The sequence below is a fragment of the Brachionichthys hirsutus genome, chromosome 11 (genome assembly GCF_040956055.1).
Source record: "Brachionichthys hirsutus isolate HB-005 chromosome 11, CSIRO-AGI_Bhir_v1, whole genome shotgun sequence".
NCBI lineage: Eukaryota > Metazoa > Chordata > Actinopteri > Lophiiformes > Brachionichthyidae > Brachionichthys > Brachionichthys hirsutus.
Window position 1 is genome coordinate 8,696,204 of NC_090907.1, and position 20,969 is coordinate 8,717,172.

The following is a 20,969-nucleotide window of genomic DNA, read 5'->3' on the forward strand; positions in this document are numbered from 1 at the left end:
CTACTGCAGGTAACGGTAGACCTTGAAGCAATGATTCCCAGAATCTGCCACAGCCACATGACCGTCCGATGTGAGGGCCAGGCCCTGAGGTCCATAGAGAGGGTCTGCTGATGTGTTGATGTAGGACAGGAAGGACCCAGAGCTGTCAAACACCTAGATGGTTACACAGCACAGGCAAATATGTTGGATGAAGGAGTAACACATTTACAAATTTGCCCTCCACATTCTCAAGCTAACCTGGATCCGACTGTTGCCCCAGTCAGCAACAATAATATTCCCATTGGCATCCACAGCTACACCTGTTGGAGCATTGAATTGGCCATTCCCTTCTCCATGGGAGCCAAACTTAAACAGGAACTCCCCATCTGCATTGTACACCTGCAAAGACAGAAAATGGACAAAAATAAATAAAAACTTGATTCTATAGAATATAAGATGCAAAAATGATTGGTAAAACTAAGTTAAATTACATTTTTTTTCCCAATGGTTTCTGTTTCTGAGAATTATTTTATGATTTCATATTAACATATGAAAGAGACTCATCATATTTAAGTAGAAAAATACCAAATGGAATGCCAGACAAAAACATCCATAAATAGAAAATCACTCAGCGAGCATAGACCTCCGCCAAGCAGCTCATTCCCCTCATAATAAGATCTACAACATCCACATGGTGCTCTGGATCATCACCAAAAGGTTCTAAATGTTCTTAGTATCTTTATACACCAACCATGAAAAGTAAAAGTGAATCAGAGTTGATGTGTATGTGTTACAGATTTATGAATCAGTAAATTGGGTTTGCAATGTTAAAATTCAATATTTTTTCCTAAATTCCTTCTGGATCAGATCCAGAAGATATTTTGAATGATGGTGCATATCAGACCCCTCTATGACTGTGATTTTTGGTGAGTGAATTTAATGCATATTTCACAAAATATGATTGATCGTGAAAAAGCATCCATTATAAGTCCCGTAAATGGGAAAATCCAGATCGCAACAGTAAACACAATCTGGATCCAATTTGGATAAAATTTGGTGGTGAGATAGAGATCTCCACCCTACATGACTGTGTCAAATCTAATAAACACCGGTCAATAATGAACCGAGATATTGAGGAACAAATTTTGAAGCTCTATTGACTGCAATGTTACCAAAGAAGTCAAAGTGATCCATAAACATGGATCTCTTCTGGATCATCTCAAAAATGTAAACAAATGTTCCTGGTAAGATTCCAAACATCTCCTGAAAATTTATCGGCGGAGGTAAACAGACAATAAAAGCACCACAAAACAAAGAACCTGTTTTCTGTTGCTGATTCAAAACCAGACATTTCCCCTCTTAGAACCATTTTCATCTTAATACTTCCCATATGCGTTCACTATAGGGACGCATGTTCTCATTCACCGTACCTTCACTGAATGGTTATGAAAGTCTGTTACCACAATTTCATTTTTGTTATTTACGGATACAAAGTGGGGACCTGAAAACAGAAGAGGAGACAAAGAGGAAAAGAGGCAATATTAGTCATCTTGTGCTACACAGCATTCAGAGGAAGTGCCAATCTATTTTGGGATAAGACACAATGGTAACAATGCGACTCGTTGATGTGGGACAAAACGAAACACATGACAGAGCTGATGCATTAACACAAAAGAATAATGATTTGTTTTATTAGTTACTTACTGAAAACAGGGCCAGATTTACTAAGCTTTTGTTCCAGTGCAATGTTTGCACCACTCTTTTCTGAAAGAAAAGAAAAGGTCCAAGTGAGAAAATAAATAGAAAGAGCAAAGAGTTTGAACTGAAATGAAGTACTGCAACAATTGAAGTCTTATTTAAACAGAAATGTCTTATTTAAACAGAAATGCAAGCAAATTCCAATTCAATTCCGTTTTCGTTTTTTGCCTCCACATCAAATCCTGTTCAATGAGATTAAAGGGCCGATCTTTTTAATGCATGACTATTATGAATGTTTGCCCCTTTAAGTCTAAATCTTGTGCTGTGAGGATTGTCTCCAAGTTTACAGCGCAACCATGAATGATAATTCACTGCATTGATGTCATAATCAAGGAACAAATTCTGCAAGCCTACATACCTTAGACAAACATAAAGGGTGTATAGAAAGAAATGAGAACATGGCTAGAGAATATGAAACATAAATAATATTGTAAATCTGGCCGAATCGCATGCCCTGAGGGGTGAAGCGTTGTTCAGTGTGCATCTTGTCTTCCTCTAGATTCATAATTCATGACATAAATATCGTATAAAACAGTACCAGCAAAGTGTCTGTCTGACGTCCCTCTCGCTCCGAACTTTGTCACCAGCTTTCCATTTGATTGGAAGATGAAGACACAGCAGGCCTTATTGTCAACAGTGATGATATGCCCGTTCTTATCCACAGCCACACCTTTGGGTCCCATCAGTCTTCCAGCACCAATTTTGTTCTGTGACACATAGAGGAACAGCTTTGCTATTCACTGGGACATTTTAATTTGCACCGTGAAAACATTTATCTGTCTGGCTGAGAAGATTCACCTTGAACTTGCCATCAGAAGAGAAGATGCTGATCCATCTGTTGTCATAGTCGGCCACAATTATGTCACCGTTCACGTCCACTGCGACCCCCGTGGGGCGCTGCAGCTGCCCCGGTGTACGACCCCTGACCCCAAACCTCATTTTATACTGGCCATCATTTGAAAACACCTAGAAGAAGCAAACATTCTGTTACTCTGAATCCTGACGTTGGGATAATTAATCAGGCTCTTGCATAGACGCGGACCTGAATGCACTGGTTGTTGCTGTCTGCCACCACAATCCGGCCATTGCTGGAGGATGAGATGCCTTGTAGGTTAGTGAACTCTCCTTTATCTCGTCCTCGTGTCCCTGTCATATCAACAAGACAGCGCGCCGCTTGAGCAATGTGCACATCTGGCTTTCTGCGTATTCTGGCGTTACCGTGACGAGCATCATTAACAACAGAACTGCCCTAATATTCACCCACCGACTCTGTAGATCAGCTCATCCTCGATTGGGTTTTCTTTTTTCTTGGTGGTGCTGTACATGCTGGAGGGCCTGCGTACAGCTTTCTGTCGAACATGACCTCCTCCTCCACTCGGGGATTTCACTCTTCTCTTCACGTCCTCTGGCGACTGCAGGACGTCCGACGGTTTGACAGCCCGCAAACGGAACGGGCTTCCCCTCACGGGCTGCTCATACAGCAGCAAGGAGAAGCTGAATTCTCCCTCTGAGCGGATCGTATAGCCGACCTCATAGGTGCCATTCTTGTTGTCCACCACCTCGGCCTCAGTGCACGCTCCATCTGCAGAGACGATCTCTGCCCTCAGAGCAGCATTGCCAGTCTTCACCAGTTCACCGTCTTTGTCTTTAGTTGTGACTGTGACAGTTGCGTGCTGGCAAACCAATGCATGTCGCAGACCTTCCCCCGTGGCAACGCTGGTGTGGCCCACAGCCCCTGTTGTGATCAGGACTCCCAGGTTCTGGATGGACCGCCTCAGTCCATCCGTCTCCACCTGGCACTCAAGATGCCCATTTTCGTGAGGATGTTCAGGAAAGCTGTGTCGCGCCAGGGCGCTGACCCGCTCACCCATCTGTTTCTGGACCAATAGGACCTCAGTGGCGCTGCCGTGGCTCAAGGCCTGCTCCGTGAAGTTGCAGCTGCTTTGGATATTCTCTTTACCCTGAAGCAGAGAGGTCAGCTGGGCTTGAAGCACCTAAGAATATGCAAAAAAAAAAAAAGATGGAGGCTGACAGTCAGTGGCGTTCACGCTAAAACACGGAAGGAGGGACTTCATAATGGCTGACCTTCTGTTTGGTGCCGCAGATATTTTCCACTTCAGTTACGAGGGCTCTCTTGCGTTGGTGCAAGGCCTTCTCCAGCTCCTCAAACGTTTTACTGATTTCAGTCACTGCTTCATTTTTGCGCTCCGTAAGCTGCTTGGAGATCTCGTTCACAAGGTCCAGGGCAGCCGTAAGCTGAGGTAGTCTGCCAGAGGAAGGAGATGAAGACGAAGACAGAATGACACTTTAAAATATTTCTGTGCAGCTTCTCATTCATCCAGGAGGTCGACATAAATCAAGAAGAGCAAAGAAAAAAAACTGAAGAAGCCTTTTGGACGAAAAGGTGAAATTCCTCAAACCAACCTTAAGCATGTCCAGTTGATTTTTCTTTTTGCTCTTCTTTCAAACATTATTTATATGTAAAATCGATGCGACTACTGACAATCGTACGTACCTGTTGCGCACGGTGTCTAACTGATTTTTTAGTGCAGACTTATGCTGTTCCAGAACATCCCTCAAAGGAACCGTCACGTGTTCCCTGTGCTCTCCTTCAGTGCACTCCAAGCACATGGCTGTTTCACATGACTCGCAGTAGAACTCCATCACCTGCAGATGGTGCAGTGGAGCAGATGACAAATACATAGAATTCTGTGTGACTTGGAAAGCAAAAAAAACATTTCAAAGTAAACGTATTCAGTTTGGACTCTTCCAACGGTGTTGTCGTGAATCTGTGGATGACCTATAGCCTTCACCGACTGTGCTATAGATCCCACTGCATTGTTGGACTTACTTTGCCCTCGTGGTTGGGGCAGGAGAGGGGTTGAGAAGCTGTCGCTGCACTGGCTGACTCGAGAACGTTACAGGCCTCTGGTCGGCTGCACTCTGGGTCTCGCTGCAATACCTCCATTAGGTTCGTGATGAAGAAGTTGTTCTGTAAGGCTGCCACGCCCTTTTCTGGCAAGATGGATGTCTGTCTGCACACTGGGCAGGACAGTGTCAAGGACTGAGGGGGGATGTAGTTCTGTAGACATCTACACAGGCAGAGGATGTAACAGATCCATTAAAGAGCTGAAGCTACAATTTAGCAGCTACTCCACGATCATCCTGGTGTGAAGATGCAAAACGTTAATTTCAGAGTAACTAAAATAAGAACGTGAACCTTCAAGTGTTACTGGGTACTGAACTTTTTCAAGTATTGCGTGTCTGTCATTGTGTGGGAGCAACAGTGCTGTGGAAATCAGCGCTTCCTGCCAACAAATACAAAAATGCAGCCTGTTTTCTCTCAGAGTAGCTGCAGATCGGTGAGAGGACAGCCAGCATAAGTCATGTCATTTCAAGCAGTTAGACCTTATATTTAATTTCTTTAAGCATCCTTTTAATGCATTCTACTTATTATTTTCTAACTTTTTTCACCGTAAGCAACATCAGTCTTTATTTACGTGGGTCACATATTTAGGTCACATGCAGTAAAACAGTTCAAATTGCAATTTATGAGGAGGTGGTGTACAAATATTTGAGCGTCACTAAGCTTACTTCTCACAGAAGGTGTGCAGACAAGGCAGGACTTTGGGGTTTTGATAATGATCCAAGCAAATGCTGCAGACCAGGAACTGCTTGTCTATCTGCCTGACCACAGGGCTGGTGCTGCCAGTCTCACGCTTTGCCATGGTGACAGACATCCAAAGGGAGCGCAGAGACTACTTCACCTAAAACAGGGTGGGAGAAGGTGGTCATAAAAAGCCTGCAGGAATCATTCCGACGTGGCGATGAGGGTGTATTTGTGTGCTGTCATTACATGAGTCATCACCCTGTTAATATTACAAAACCTCCGTCTGTCTGCTGCCGTTTTATGCTCGCTGCTCTTTATTTTGCCAAACTATGCCAGTTGGACAAACACCATTACAGCTAGAGATTGTTTGACTTTATAAGCAACAAACTTTGTTCAGACTTTGTCCATTAACACAGCAGAAGAAACATTGATCCAAAACTGCAGGACAGAATGTGCAAACATGACAGTTTCAGTTTGGAGCCAGCATGTCTGTGTTTGCAGTGGTAGAGTAGTATCTGTGTATATAAGTATGCGGTAAGCAAAAAACATGTTTAATTGCATCTTGTACCAAACGTGATGGTTTGTATTTCTTAACATCTGCTGGTTGTTAACAGAGAGTCCAGTTGAATGAGTGAAATATATTTATTGAACAGCACAAATGAAGTTTATCGAGCATCGGAGCTTTTAAAATCACTTTAAAACTGATATCAGCACAACAAGGTGGGCTTTTAAGTTTCTAGTTTTACACAGACATGGTTGTACTAATTGTGAGCAGTGGTATGTTAAAATCTCTCAGCCATCATGTTTGAGTGAAACGACCAAGGATCAAACCTAAAATACTATTATATATATATATATATATATATGATTATTATTATTTATTTTTTAAATGAGGTTTGCTGAAAAAGGAGCCAAGTAAACGAAGGATGCGTATTTTATTATGACCTGGGGATAAGACACCCGTTGAGTTTGCCCTGCCTATGAAATAATGTAAATATAATTACTACTAATGCTGCACAACTGCACTCGTTATAATCGCTGCTAAAATCAATTGGGAAGGAATTTCCGGTCACCAAGTGCCTCTTCATGAGTCACAGCCATGACTGTGCAGTATGTCATCCTTGCCTCATCCTTCATCCCAGCTTCCCCTTCAGCTCTGATCAGCGGCTTCAAAAACACAGCTCGGCCTCTTTTCATCGAGAGGAAAGAGAGGAAAGAGAGGAAAGAGGAAGCTTTAAAACAACACTCCCCAAATTCCTCCCAGTTCCTTCCCTTGACTCCCAGTGGACACAGAGGCAGCTGTCCCTCTCAGAAAGCAGAGTAGTGGCATCTTACAGATTTCTCAAGCACGCCAGGCCCCTTTGTTGCGTCTTGCCAAGAGACTATTGTCTCTACTGCTAACGGAGCGCTGCGTGGACCAATCACTGTCCACGCAGTCAGCTTCTTTCCTTCCACCTCCCCTCGAATCCTCTTCAAGCCCTCCCCTCCCTGAGCATCTCCCCTTCTCCTGTATTTCAATAACCCCCCCCTCCGCCTTTAATAAATTCAAAACTCCCTCACAGCCAATCACCCTCCTCACAGGAATTGCAACATGCAACTTAGGTCCAGGTCATTATTTAAAAAAAAGGAATGAATTAATTCTCAATTGACCTACCTGGTTAAATAAAGGTTAATAATATATATATAAAACAATTTGGTGAGGCAGTGAAGATCAGCAGAATCCAGAATTTGACCCTGTAATGCATTTTTATCTGGTCCCTGACCCTTTAGCACCCAGATGTGTTCAAAATGGCTGGAAGCGGTTAAAATCCTGAAATCCACATCAAAAGTGACTTCGTGTGACTCGACCTGAAAGATTTGGAGAATAATAAAAATAATAATAATGACATGTACACATGGCAGGTGGTCATTTTTGTCCATTTGAAGGTTCCAATGCATTACAGCAGGGCTGCTCACACTTTTTCAGCATGCGAGCTACTTATAAAATGAGCAAGTCACAAAGATCTACCCACTTAAAAAAAATGCAAAACACAGTATTATTTTCAAATATATCAAGGATTCTTTATTTACAATGCATGTTGATGTACCCTGCGTAAGCGCATGGACACAATTGAATTAACTCTGAACATTTTTTTGTATTTACATCAGTTTACTTTGATGACTTGCATTGACTTGAATCAGCCAGGGATGCATAGTCCGGACAGTAGCTGCTGACAGCCAGCCTCAAGCACACTTCCAAATGTTCATCAGTCATGGTGGAACGGTACTTGGACTTAATGATCTTCATGTGAGACAAGGCTGACTCGCATAAATAAGTGGAGCCGCATAACGCAGTGAAGGAGGCAGCACACTTCCTCATGTTGGGGTACTTTTCCTCCGTGAGCAAGTTCCAGACCTGTCCACGAGGTCTTGACTTAAGTTCGATGTCGGCTTGAAGAGTCAAAATTTCATTTTCCACTCCGGAACAGTTCAGGTGAAACAGTGTTGCTATTTTTGATGCGAGTGAATCAACATCAGCATCTTCCCGAAAAGGATAGCACATGAATGTAGCGACTGGCTCGATCAAAGAAAAGTCTTGAAAGCGATTGTCAAACTCCGACAGACAATTGTCAATCTGCTCCGTGTAGCGAGCGCCGTCAAGTTGCACACTGGCCTTCCCTTGCGTCTCCAGTTCCAACGCCAGGTTCTGGAAATTTGCCAAATCATGACGCTGGAGCTTTGAGGAGTGATGTTTCATCTTTAGTTTGAACGCATTAACTGAGCTAATCATGTTAATCACTGTTTTGTCTTTTCCTTGCAGCTCTAGATTAAGATCATTCAGCATGTTTGTCAGATCGGTTAAAAATGCCAAGTCCAGCCACTGAGCGTCATTTAACAGCACGTATTCTGCATGTCCAGCCTCGCAGAAAAACTCCTTAATCTCCGGATAGAGCTCTCGAAATATTTGTAGGAATTTCCCTCGACTCAGCCATCTCACATCAGAGTCAGCCTTCTCAAGATGTGCACCGAATAACCATCTTTGAAGAGATCTGGCTCGAATAGAACAGGCGATCTTCGTTGCCACATCCATGATCTCTTTCATGTTAAGGATTTTAGCGCATAACGCTTGTTGGTGGATTACGCAATGGTAATTCAAGAAGTCTGGGAAAGCGTCGTCCTCCCTGCACTTGGCAATAAATCCATCCACGGGGCCAACCATTGCGGGCGCTCCGTCCGTGGTGACAGACACCAAGTTGTACACTGGAAGCGGAGTTTTCTCAATAAAGTTTTTAAACGACAGAAATACCTCCTCTCCTCGTGCGTGTTCTTTCATGGCAAGTACTGTTAATAGCTCCTCTTTCGCAGTGAGATCACTAAACACCATACGAATGAAGACGCACATCTGGGCTGCGTCGCTCCCGCTCCCCCGACCGGTCGCCAATGGGCACCCCTGTAATGGCTACAGGGCCAAATAATGAATGTTTATGCTGAACGTTTGGATTTTCACATTTAACCCAACATTAGCTCCCATTTCCTGCAAAAAAAAAACAAACACCCCCGTGATATTTTGCTGGACTGAGACACTTTGTAGATTTCTTTCTTTAGATGGATTAAATATAAACCTTTCTCTCTGAAGGGTTCGGTTTTCACCAAATATAGGCATAGTTGAATCTCACTAAATCTTATAAATCTATCTACCTAGATCTGATTAATGCAAGACAAGAACATTTCATTATTCATTCATTCATATTCTGAACCGCTTTGTCCGTTACTGGGTCGCGGGTCGGGCTGGAGCCTATCCCAGCAGTCTACGGTTGAGGCGGGGCACACCCTGGACAAGCCGCCAGCTCATCACCACACATAGAGAGACAATCATTCACACACACACACACACACACACTCACACCTATTGATGATGATGATGATGATGATGATTTTTTATTTTGGTTGTCAGATTAAGACAAAAAAATTAATAAATACAACTTAAACAAAACTAAATATACATTACAACCAAAAAAGGAATAGGCAGAAGCAATGCTTATTGAAGCCTATCCTACAATATTGGAAATTTAGTGTAACCATTTTACCTGATTTGCATCTTTTTGGTGTTGGGTGGAAGCCGGAGAACCCGAAGAGAACCCACACAGACACGGACACACACACACACACATGCAATCTCCTCACAGAACGGCTACAAGTCGGATTCCGACCTGTGACCTTCCTGCTGTGAGGCAACAGCGCTTACCACTGATTACAAAAAGACAGTAGAATATTGACTCGAGTTGATAATCTGCTGTGCACAGAAACATTTGGAGCAGCATGTGACTTCCAGATCCTCCTCCAGGCTCCGTGAGAGGGACCGTATGATCAGGAGTTTACACAGATGAGGTCAGATACGCATATCTGCTGCTTCTGTGTGCTGCATCTGCCAGACAGGAAGATGATGCCTGCAAATCAGATAAACCCGAATTCTGTTTGTGAAACCAGTGCCGAGCATCTCCTGCCACTCTCCCCCTGAGCTCAGTGGCTTAATGTCCTCCTGCAGGGCTAGGCCCCGTCTGCTAGCTGGATTACAACGTCTTCCAGACTTCAACGACACCATCATGCACACTCAACTCAAATTGGCTTTACAGCACACCCCTCACTGAGTTGTGTATTAACAGTGTACAGGTGAGCCAGTGACAGTCACCGTGTGTCCATGGAAGACACGGAGCTCAAAAGGTCTAATTTGAGTGGTTTACTTGGATTTCAGAAGCATTCAGAGAAAACAATGTTCTCAGTTTAGTCTTCTTGGAATAGATCTGCATCATAGAAATCATGTGGCAAAGTCCAGCTCTTCATCTCTGCATGGAATGTAATGTGTTTGTAGATGTGAGCAATGCATGCTCTCTGGAGATCACCGCTCTACAGCTTTTCCGTTCGCCATAATTAAAAAGGAACAATGCTTTATGTTTTGGATAAGGAAAGGTTCCCCTGGAATAAGCAGTGTTCAGAATAAATGGATGATGCACTGCCTCTCAGCCACAGTTCTATGGGTCAGATCTGTGTGACACCTTCAATGCTACTTAAAATAATATTTAGTATAATAATTATTATAGTTTTATTTATAAACTACACATTGTGGAGTTTACTCATTTACTATAAAATTATTCAGGAAGAGAATTGCTTAAATGGATTATATTGACTAATTGCTTGCTTCAGAGTGAAATGTTGCTTTTGAGCATGTTTTAAGGCTATAATAGTTTAAAGCTGCGGTGAGGATCATTAGAATTACTGCTATTCCTTGCTGAAGTTAGCAGATGCATGAATCATAGCAAGAGAAACCCGAGTTTCTCTTCCAATTGCTACAACAACAACAACAACAATAATAAATATATAATATTTAATCATTGCACAATAAAAAGCAAAAAAGCGAAGGGGAGTGTGGCTGCACGGGGCCACGAGGAGGCAAGCACAGGAAATTATCTAAATTACACTGCAATATGGTTCAATCAGGCAGTTCAGTTCAGACTTTATAGTTCTGCTTACATAGTTTATTTGTTTCACTCAGATAAAAGTCATGTCGTTTCAGATGAATCCTGGTTAATCAATCTATTTAAAAGTATATTCATCAATATATCTGGTAAGGTTATAGTGCTACATATCGCTCACTGCCACTTGGACTCCATACGACGTACACTACCTTCTTAGATTTACTGATGTAATTAAGAGTACTAAACATTGGTTGTGCTTCCCTGCCTGCCTTAAATAATAAGAAGCATGGCTTGGGACAAGAAGCCCACACAGCTCACAGGAACGAATGGAACACTGATGTAACTGCTGCTGAGGATCTGCCCTCGGGTGCAGCATCCAGCGGCGTCTGCAGCCTCACGATGACCCAGTGCAGGCGGCACACAAAGAAAATCCAAGCATCAGCAATATACGTGGTTTGAGATAGCATTTCACAAAGAAGAGCAATCTCTCAGAACAAAAGGCCAATCAATAAGAAACAATCTGCTTTCATTCTCGGCACAGAGGCTTGTTGCGGCAGTACGGCAGACACAAGGACTGAGAATGACATCAGCACACGCCACACACACACAAAGCTTCCCAGCATTTGAATCCCATGCAAATTCAGATCAGAAAACCAACGCCAGCTCCACTAATCCTCCAAACAAAAGAGCGTACGCTTAATTATAGAAAGCCCAGCCCTCAGACCGCAGCAGAGATCCACCACCTGCTTCACAGCAGCCAGGGAGCTAAAATGGAGAAGTGTGTAGGCTGGCTGAGGAAGCAAGATAATCCAGAACAGCACAGTGATTCAATACAGCACTTAATCTGGATTACAGCTGGACGAAAAACATATTGATCTGTGTTACTGAAAGTTAATGAATAAAAAAAAAAATACATCTAACCAGACTGGAAGTCAGAGTTAATAAGCACAATCATTAATGCACTGATGCTGGATGGGATGGAATAATAAATCCATTATCCATCTGTTCTCCTCCCAGTGATTGTTTAAATGAGGGCTCCAAAGATAACGAGCACAAACAGAGATGAGAAACAGGAATATGGTCCCAGACTGTACTCACATGAGTTCCCAGCAGGGATTGGAGCGTCAGCATTTGCAGATTGCAGAGAAAACTTCCCATTGTCAGTGTCCCGATCCCCCCCAACAACAAACGCGCACAGACCGGGCGACAGAAAGGAAAGGGCAGGGTCTGTCTGGGGAAGAAGGGGGGAGGAGGGGGGAGGAGGAGAGAAAGGAGGAGATCAGGGGAGGATCTCGCTGTCAGGATTGGTCACATGCTGGACGGGCGGAGTCTAAGAGGCCAATAGCAAATGGGGTAGGCAGGGATTATGCAAATTATTTGAGTAAGGGACGCAGTCTGGTGCAGAAGGGTTTGGTTTCCTGCCATACCGCCCATTTCCCATAAAAGGACAAAGGCTTGCAGGTTATGACGTTTAAACTTTGGATCATAATAATCCAAAGAATTATTGGACGGAAATAAAAAGAGACCACCAGGCTGAAAAAAGAAAGAAAAAACAACCTATGTCCTCACAGTCTGACATCATATCGGATTGAATAGAATAGAAAGCCTCTATTGTCCTTGCATAGTGGCTACACTATTGTGTGATGCTTTAGGGTTTTCACAATGTTAAACAGTAAACAGGTCAAAAGGAAATGAAGATCGGCTCCAGCAGACCCGTGACCTGCAAGGCGGTTAGTCCGCTGTAGAGAAAGATGATTTGAGACTATTGTAATCTGTGATTGTCTACAAGAAAATGAATGTAGTCTCGCTTGTTCTCGTGTGGATGAGACAGTCTTTGGGTGGAGTAAGGTGGGGGTCTGGGTGTTGTTGTCAGTACACTATGTGTGCTGTACAGGTTGTGTGTGGAAGGAAGAAAATGCCGCTTGGAATTGCAACAAATGCTTGATTATTATTAGGAGAAGGTGAAACGGGTGGAGGAGAAGATTCTGTATAGGTGAAGTCTCAGGAGATGGAGGATGAGAACGGATGGTACTTTAGTGTGGTGTGGATGCACTCTGTGAGGTGCTGTGATGGGATACACAGTGGGAGATTGTTGGGGGTGGGGCCTGTGTGAGAGGCAAACATCTCTGTGGTTTTATTCTGCAATGTGGAGTTGCCATGGTGACTGCCTCCCTCGTAGTTCAGTCAAGACGGCCATTGCAGGCTGGCTCAGCAGCAGCTGGTCACACAGCATGCTGCAGGTAAGTCTCTCTGCAATCCAGATTTCCAGCCGCATCACACACTGATAACAAATGATTGTATATGTCAGTAAACGTAAACACATGCACATTGATTTGCAATGAACAATCTGACAAATGAGTTTGTGTCAATGTTCCAGCACAAAGAAATACAAAAAGCATTACAATCACTTCAGGAGAAATTTAATTCAGAAGAATATTAAACAGAAGGTAATTCATACTAGCATTCGGGGTGTACCCCGCCTCTCTCCCATAACAACTCCCATGATCCGTGACGCGGAAAAGAGGAAGAAAATGGATGGAGGGAGGGGTGGCATTGAGGTTGAGGCCTTGCCTTGCTGGGAGGAGTGTAAAGCAGTAAAAGCACGGTGGCATGCTGTGTTCATTATAATGGACCCATGGTGTAGAACCTACAACCATGGACACTTTGAATCGGACAGTCTGCGGCCATCACTGCAATACCAAAACGTTGGCTGAATAGAGTTAGACCCCGATAGCATCCTCATCAGTTTTTATGTGATTCTTTGACAACATTAGATCAGAAAAACCAAGAGACAACAAGCAAATGAAAGCATGATAAACACAACAGTCCTTGAAGGTGTCTAAGGCTACTGTTGGACAGCACCTTTCTCCTACAACCCACTCAGAGCATTCGGTCACTGATGACAGAGCGTTATTTTCAACCTCCTAAAGCATCATAATAACAATCCACGTTCTACATTTTATCGACATTTCATTGATCTATCCTCTTACACTTGCACTCTCCATTCATTTACTTCCTCAATACATTCTCTGCTTTCATTTATGAATATATGCAGTGGCCTAGAGGTCAACAACACCCTTGTTTTTTCCAAGCAACACTTTTTCCACGTTCCTGTTATATTCTGCCATCTAGTGGTTAAACACACAAATGGGACATCCTTACCAAAAACATTCTCCAATCACTTTTCTCGAACCTTCTCTCCATCTCTTTCCAGCCTCTGTCAACCATTAACTGAACGTAACATGAACCGTATCTCGTCATCACCACGATGCATTGCTTTACTGTTTAAGTTGCACTTCCCTGACTTTCAAGGTGTCATGATTATAAGGCAGGAGCATTATAATATTCACAATATATATATATATATATCATTTTAAATATCACCTGAAAAGAACAACCACAGTCACCTGTACCTTTTTGTATCTACAGAGGGAGTCAGTCATTTTCTACTGAGTCAAGCTGCACCACTATGTTGCTACAGCAGCCCTGAACAGACAAAACCAAGACAATTTGTATTCCCATTTTTTCGGGAGCCATCGTCATAAACATTGAACACTAAATATTTATATTTAGATACATTGGGTTTTATGTCTTACAAAGCTCATACACCGGAACCAGCACCCTTGGTTTCCTTGCTGTTCAGGAGTTTACTTTTATCGCCAAGACGTTTTAAAAAGTTAAAGAACAGCCCAGAGCTTTCAGTCTTACCCCATGTACTCTTAGGGGGAACATTTTCACTATTTCTCCGTGAGTGGTTATCTCTGAGTTCAGACGATTCAACATCTTTCTTTTCCTCTTCAAGAATTTCAGAAAAATATGGCTGGCTTTTCCTTTCTGCCGATGGAGAACTGTCATCTTGAGCAGCTGACTTTAGAGGGCTGGGAGGTATGTTAGTATGGTCAAACACTTGGCTTGACTGATTATGTTCAGCCCACTCTGCTGACAGGGTTGCTTTGTCTCTCGCTGCAGATTTAATAGCTCGGGGCGGATTATCAGATGGACTATCTTTCTTTTGCTCAGTTCTAAGGACTTTGGTTGGTAAAGTATGGCGGCGACCAAGGATACGTTTTGAGGGTGGAGTATTGAGCAGTCTCATCAAATCTTCATTGGTTGGGTCGTCGGGATACCTCTCAGTGTCTTCGTTGAAGGTGCGTTGATGAGGTATGTGATTACTTGGACCAGGAGATTTATGATTTTCTAAAGTGTAGTCCACAGAGACACTGACTCGGCTCTTCTGAAAGTGCAAAACCTTTTTCGATGCTTCACGCAACTTTTGGGCCTCTTGCTCATTATTGTCCTTTAGATCTTCTTTAATCTCACCAATGGTGGCTGAGAACGATCCGCCCGAGGAGGAAATATTGGCGGTTCCTTTGTCTGAAAGTGACAAATAACTGGAGTCCTCTTGTTCAGAGACTTTCAGGACTTCAAGAGTAATCCCACCTTCCTCTCCATTCAACTGGACTTCCTGTTGTGAAGAGTTCTCTGTGAGTTCTGCTGCTGAATTCCATGGCTTTCTACCGATCTCTTTGACTTTAAGAAAGCCTCCTATCTTTTGATTTTCCGTGGAGAGGTTTATCTGAGAGGTAATTTCCGATAGGCTACCATTGTTGGGGTTGTGGCTCACGGGGCTTCCAAATGATCTTCCAGACCTCTTCCGAGAGACGCGATTTTTCAGGAAGTTCTGTAGTATGGACTCCAATGCAACTCCTTCCATTTCCTTGTCTCTACTTGAGCAGGTAGCCGTGGACCTGCGCTTGGCAGCGCACTGCAATCTGTCTTTGTGTCTCCGCTGCACCTCTGCCACCTCTCGAGCTCGGTTTTCCTAAAGACAATCACGGTTAAAGAGTAGAGTTCTGTTTTGTTTTGTTTTACTTCGGGGACTAGAGCATGCCAGAGAACAAGCATGATCCGTACACACCTGCATAGCCCGTGTGAATTTCTCACAGAAGCATTTGAAAATGGAGCAACACTCATCCAGTTTGAATTTGCTCGGGTCTTCACAGAAGTACTCCGCCACAGAGTCACTGACCGACTGCAGTTTCTGCAGGTCTGTCTCTATTTCTGCCAAACAGACCTGAGTCTCCTAAATGGAGACCAAATAAAAAATATTAGAACAGTTAATCACAACTGAAATTTACACTAACATTATTATGCTCGCATAATGACAATAAAGTATCTTGAATCTTGAATCTTATTCAAGAGCAGCCTTCCTCACCGTGAAAAAACCTTCCATCTGAGTCTTTAGGTCTTCCTGCTTCAAGGAGTTGGCTTTTGCACCTTGTAGATTCTTGACTTGACTTTTAAACTCTGCCTCAAGTTCACCTTTATTTATTCTGAAAGGAGAAAAAAGAGAGAACAAATTCTGATGTTGCAGCAAAGAAAATAATTCTTAAAATATGCTCAATACATTTGAAAGGAGATTCTTTACCTTGCTGCCTTTTCAATATGTGTTAGTTGCTGTGGAAACTTAAGCAGGACTGTGTCTACTTTCTGACATTGCTGAAGTGAATATGAAAGTTTGCATTAAAATGAAGTTTACAAACTTTGTGTTTCCAATTGCTCAAAATTGGAGAAGTTACTTGCCATCACAACATAATGCATGAGGTTCATTCCAGGTTTGTTTGCTTTGGTGTCTGCTAACTTCAACAAAGAGGCCATCCGGAACCCAACAGCACAGCCTGCATATCCCCCCTGTGGCAAGATTCCTCGTGTCAAACTTCAAACGGCATGAAGGAAAAGGAAGTCGTCCTCATATAACGTACCGTACACTCACCGCATTCATGTAATTTCCAGTTTTTAGTACCAGACGGATGACAGAATGGAGGCTGTCAGACTCCAACATCTCTAAAGGAGGACACATAGAGGAGGATTTGCAAGTGTAATTCAGCTCAAAAATGAGTCCTGAGTGTCATCCATTTAAAATCCATGTAAAATCATACCCTTCCCGGCAGCTATCAAGGTGCTGATGAATTCTTTCATTTCATCCATGAGGGGGAAAAATTCTTCTTTTAAGACCAAGCTGCTGAGGCGTTCTTTATAGCTAGCAGACACAAGGATTACATCCTTAATAAAATATCACATTTAACATCTGAAATACAGAGAATTGCATTCCGATTGTCACCTGGGAGTCCTGACCAGCATGAGGGTAAAAAGATCTGCTTCCGGGAGAGCAGACGGACTGCCCTTAAATCTGATCAGCTGCTTCTCCTGCGTTCAAAGAGGGAGAAAAAAGATACCATATATCGGGGTAAAATAACCAACCAAGTTGTGTGGCTGCTTTCAATGGAGATAAAAACAGAATGCAATCATCTGTAAGCCTGGGCAACCAGCAGAGGTTTTATGAGGATTCCCGCAGCCCATATTGTAACCATTTAGACACAGTAGTTTGGCAAATTGTTGAACCCATCCTCATGACAGAGATTTTTGCAGAAGCCTCTCGTATAACCAATAATGCAATTCATATTATGAGCATTCCATAACTTTCCCACCCCCATTGGAACAACCATATAAAAAAAAGAAGAAAAAAAACTTTAAAGCTTTTGTCTTTGATTCTGTATTCAGTTAAGTATGTGTGGATTTTAAACAGCAATCGGGGTTGTGAAAGAATAAAGAAAACCTATCCCAAATTAAATGAAGTTGTAACAAAATAAGTACCTCCTCTTCGTCTGGGAGCAGCTTGCACAACTCTTTTAGTTTCCCAGAAGGAAAACTTTGACTATTTCCCAATTTAATTTCTTCAATCATATCTTTCACAGGCCTGCGCATGGACAAGGAGAGACAGACAGGAATCATCATTAGTCACCATTTCATTTCTATCCTTGGAGATGTTAGGATGTTTATATCAACAAGCCTTAACCTGCTCAAATAGCTTTAGGAGACAATTACAGATGTTAGTCAAAGACAAACACAAAACAGGTTATTTCAAAATTGGAAATTGTTTTCGCAAGAAATACTAGGCATATATTTCTGTTTGGGTGTACATATTTGATGCTAATGCATTGGACGATCAAGGGATTCTGAAACACACTAGTCAGTTTAGTCATAAATTTGCTTGTGTATTTTGCACCATATTAAAGTAACGACCAACATTATGCTCCTGATTATCCAAATTTAATCAGAAACCAAAACAGAGATACAGAAGAAGAAGAAGAAGAAGAAGAAGAAGAACAGCACCAAACATTTTAAGATCATACATTTTCTCAGGTGATGCAACTGTAGTGCGTAATCAGTAATCATGGTGGCCCTCATTGGCATTGATTACGTCAGCAATCCTTCTTAGGGTTGCAGTGGCAGGTCTGAGCCTGTTGTTGAGGTGCAGCTGGTTGATATATTAATGACGATTCTGGGTTGTTTTATGTGGCAAGGTGTTCTGGTGTTCCACTGACTACATTATAGCATGGCCTTGGCTGCGTACATAGCAGACTACGCCCCTTTCAGCGTGATCATATTGCTTCATTAGTGGTTTTATTGCAGGTATAATTTTCTCTCCGAGAAGCAACTCGCTCTTTTTATAAGAGTAAGTTGCTTTAAAAAGTGAGTGTTCATTTCACATGTTTGATGATGCTGTCATTTTATTTCTCTAAAATGTTTGCTTCTGGGAAGAAAAGTCGGTTAAGCATGACTCAAGATCATGTGTTAGAAATTATTATAGATTATTACACATCCAAATTGAGAAAATTTGACAAAAATTACATGTTGTGTTTGTAAATCCCTCGAGTACAGCTGTATAGTGTATAATTTCCTGTTAGCTCTTCTTTAAATGCCTAATAACCTGGAGCAGTGCACTTTTATGAATTTTCAATTATCTATGCACATATTTTCATATTTTTATAGTGCAGTAACCTGTCGAAGCTAAATAGCGAAATGGAAAAGATCTGTCAGGACTTGTTGGCACTCAGAGCGTGAGCTAGCCGAGTTGCAGACATATTTGTCTACATCGTGTTTTTTGTTTTTTTCCCCTGAGGAGAATATGAGGAGCATTGTGCAAAAACAATCACACCTTAAGAACACTATGGCTGACTCACCGCTTGAATTGTTTCAGGAAAATTCCGACATTCATACTTCTCTTGGCACTCAGGATGGAAACCTGGGTTTAGAAACAGACATAGATGTGGACACATTCAGCTTGTCAGCTAGTAAGATAATTTCATTATTGGCCTTAACGCTGTTTACTGCAACGCAGATACCTCTGTTTTTCCAAACAGATTGTTGACTCCAAAGGTTGGTTTTATTGAACCGGCAGGGAAAAGATACCATTTTAGCATTTGTTTTATTATTATTACATTTTGCTTCTGCCTCCCGTGGAAAATGCAACGTAGATTAAAGTAAAAGTGAATTAACTGATTTTAACCTAATTCTGTTGGAAAATGACTTTAATTGATCTGTAAAATAGTGCCAGCACAGGTTAAAAATAGAAATTACATCGAATTTTCTTTGAATGAATCCAAACAAATGAAGTTTATTTTATTATGTGGCTTGTGTTTGGAACTGGTGTCAGTTACTCTATTGAATTGTGCTGTGTGAGGAAATTATTAAAACACTTCCTTTAGCAAACAAACGGGGAACATTAAGACTCCACCCCTGTGTCAAATAATTATGTATCAGAACAAACAGACATTAAATTGCGTTTGTTTTTACTATTGTGGTTAGGCAAAGTACAAATGAATGGATTATTTTTTTCTTAAAAATTACCATCAACACCAGCAGTATATTTCTATTTTTTTTTACAAATAACATAGATTGTAATCTGTGGTAAGAATATTTTCTGTTTATATCAGTTGTGTATCAAGAATAAAACACATCCAGGTGATGTGACTGACATCCACTGTCATGTGATACGGTATGTCCATATCACACAATGAAAGAAAAAGCCAAAGTTTTCAACCTCTCCAGGTGACACTAACAACAAACTGCTACCTGTAACCTGTGTCTTGATGCGCTCACCATTTGGTCCCCGGAGCCACTGACTGGCAAGCCCCTCAGGCTCTGGCGCTTCTGGGTCTTGACTTTTTGCTGGTCCTGCTTGTGACTGAACAGCTCCTCCATATGATGAGTGTCCAGCTCATATTCCTCATCAGTCTTATCGACAGTCCAGATGTTGTGCTTTCCTATCACGCTGTTCTTCGGAAGGGTCTCCCAGTTGAAATTGCGCATCTTGAAGCTCCTGCTCCCTTTTGATGTGAGACCAATTCCATGTCCGAATGGAGGAAGGCCAGGAGCCGGAGGCGGTGGGGGTGGCGGCGGAGGTGGTGGTGGTGGGGATGGGGTGGGTGCGGATGGTGCAGAAGGACCTCCTGGCTGCATCTTTTGTTGAGGAGCTCTCAACAGGTTTGGGTTACTATCATGGTCTCCCTCAAACATACAGGTTGCACTAAAGCCAATAAAGAATGAACAACTATTTACAATACTGCAGCTCTGCTGGATCAAGGGGTCCAAAGTACTGTTGGTCAGGATGGTCTATTCAAACTGAAAGAAAAAGAAACGGGTGTCAACAAAAATTCCAAAGTGTGAAGAAATGCTCATTCCTTAGCTGGATCCTATTATTCAGGCTGGAACATGATACTGCTCAGCGATTCTGTGTATTTGCTCTGATAAGGCCGGCCTGTCTCTCAGGAAATCGAGGTTGGAGATATGTTGCACTCTACTGTAACTCAAGTGACAAATGAAGCGGACTCCATTTTAGAAAACATTACCTGCCGTATTACATGTGAGGAGAAAGGACCCAGCACGACTGACGTCTGGTCCGGAAGACTAATCATGCGCATCATCTTTCATGTACTAGAACCATTCCTTTATTTCAAGGAATCATGAGCTTCTTCCATACCGTGTGCTTACTAAATTCCTACACGCCATGAACACGGCCTGTAAGCAACATTGTTTAAGAATGAATAAAGCTTTCAAATAAAATACAACGTAATGCTGTAAAACATTGACACAAGTTATCACAAGTCTTATAATAAAATGAAAAAGGCTACACTTTGGAATCACAATATAGCACATATTCCTAATTGATCTCAATACTAACTAGCCGCTGTAGGATTAACCTCTGGCACAGAATTGTAAGATAAACATGTTCAATCCAGTACAGAGTTTGTTACTACAGAGGGGTGTTTGAGAAAAACACCATGGCAATAGTACATAATAATTTTAATAATTAAGGTTAATTTGAA

General features: G+C 42.2%; 3 protein-coding genes across 4 annotated transcripts; all 3 read right to left on the reverse strand.

Moving 5' to 3' along the window:
* Window positions 1-5,477, reverse strand: LOC137901220 (tripartite motif-containing protein 3-like). Of its 2 annotated transcripts, XM_068745231.1 has the most exons (12): window positions 5,332-5,477; window positions 4,589-4,829; window positions 4,253-4,404; window positions 3,823-4,003; window positions 3,002-3,731; window positions 2,780-2,883; window positions 2,536-2,703; window positions 2,276-2,444; window positions 1,684-1,743; window positions 1,410-1,480; window positions 238-378; window positions 1-153 (listed from the first exon to the last, which is right to left on the reverse strand). In XM_068745231.1, the coding sequence occupies exons 1-12, from the start codon at window positions 5,475-5,477 to the stop codon at window positions 1-3; spliced, it is 2,316 nt and encodes a 771-aa protein (XP_068601332.1). The 2 variants fall into 2 exon arrangements, with proteins under 2 accessions (XP_068601332.1, XP_068601333.1); XM_068745232.1 differs by lacking the exon at window positions 1,684-1,743.
* A 2,019-nt stretch (window positions 5,478-7,496) lies between these two features.
* Window positions 7,497-8,729, reverse strand: LOC137901731 (general transcription factor II-I repeat domain-containing protein 2B-like). Its single transcript, XM_068745776.1, has one exon. The coding sequence runs from the start codon at window positions 8,727-8,729 to the stop codon at window positions 7,497-7,499; it is 1,233 nt and encodes a 410-aa protein (XP_068601877.1).
* Window positions 8,730-13,203: 4,474 nt separating this feature from the next.
* Window positions 13,204-19,056, reverse strand: LOC137901732 (FH2 domain-containing protein 1-like). The gene is made up of 11 exons (XM_068745777.1): window positions 19,003-19,056; window positions 18,825-18,886; window positions 17,455-17,557; window positions 16,922-17,007; window positions 16,740-16,840; window positions 16,574-16,644; window positions 16,384-16,491; window positions 16,229-16,299; window positions 16,016-16,133; window positions 15,719-15,883; window positions 13,204-15,622 (listed from the first exon to the last, which is right to left on the reverse strand). The coding sequence occupies exons 1-11, from the start codon at window positions 19,054-19,056 to the stop codon at window positions 14,402-14,404; spliced, it is 2,160 nt and encodes a 719-aa protein (XP_068601878.1). The 3' UTR covers window positions 13,204-14,401.
* Between the last annotated feature and the right edge of the window lie 1,913 nt (window positions 19,057-20,969).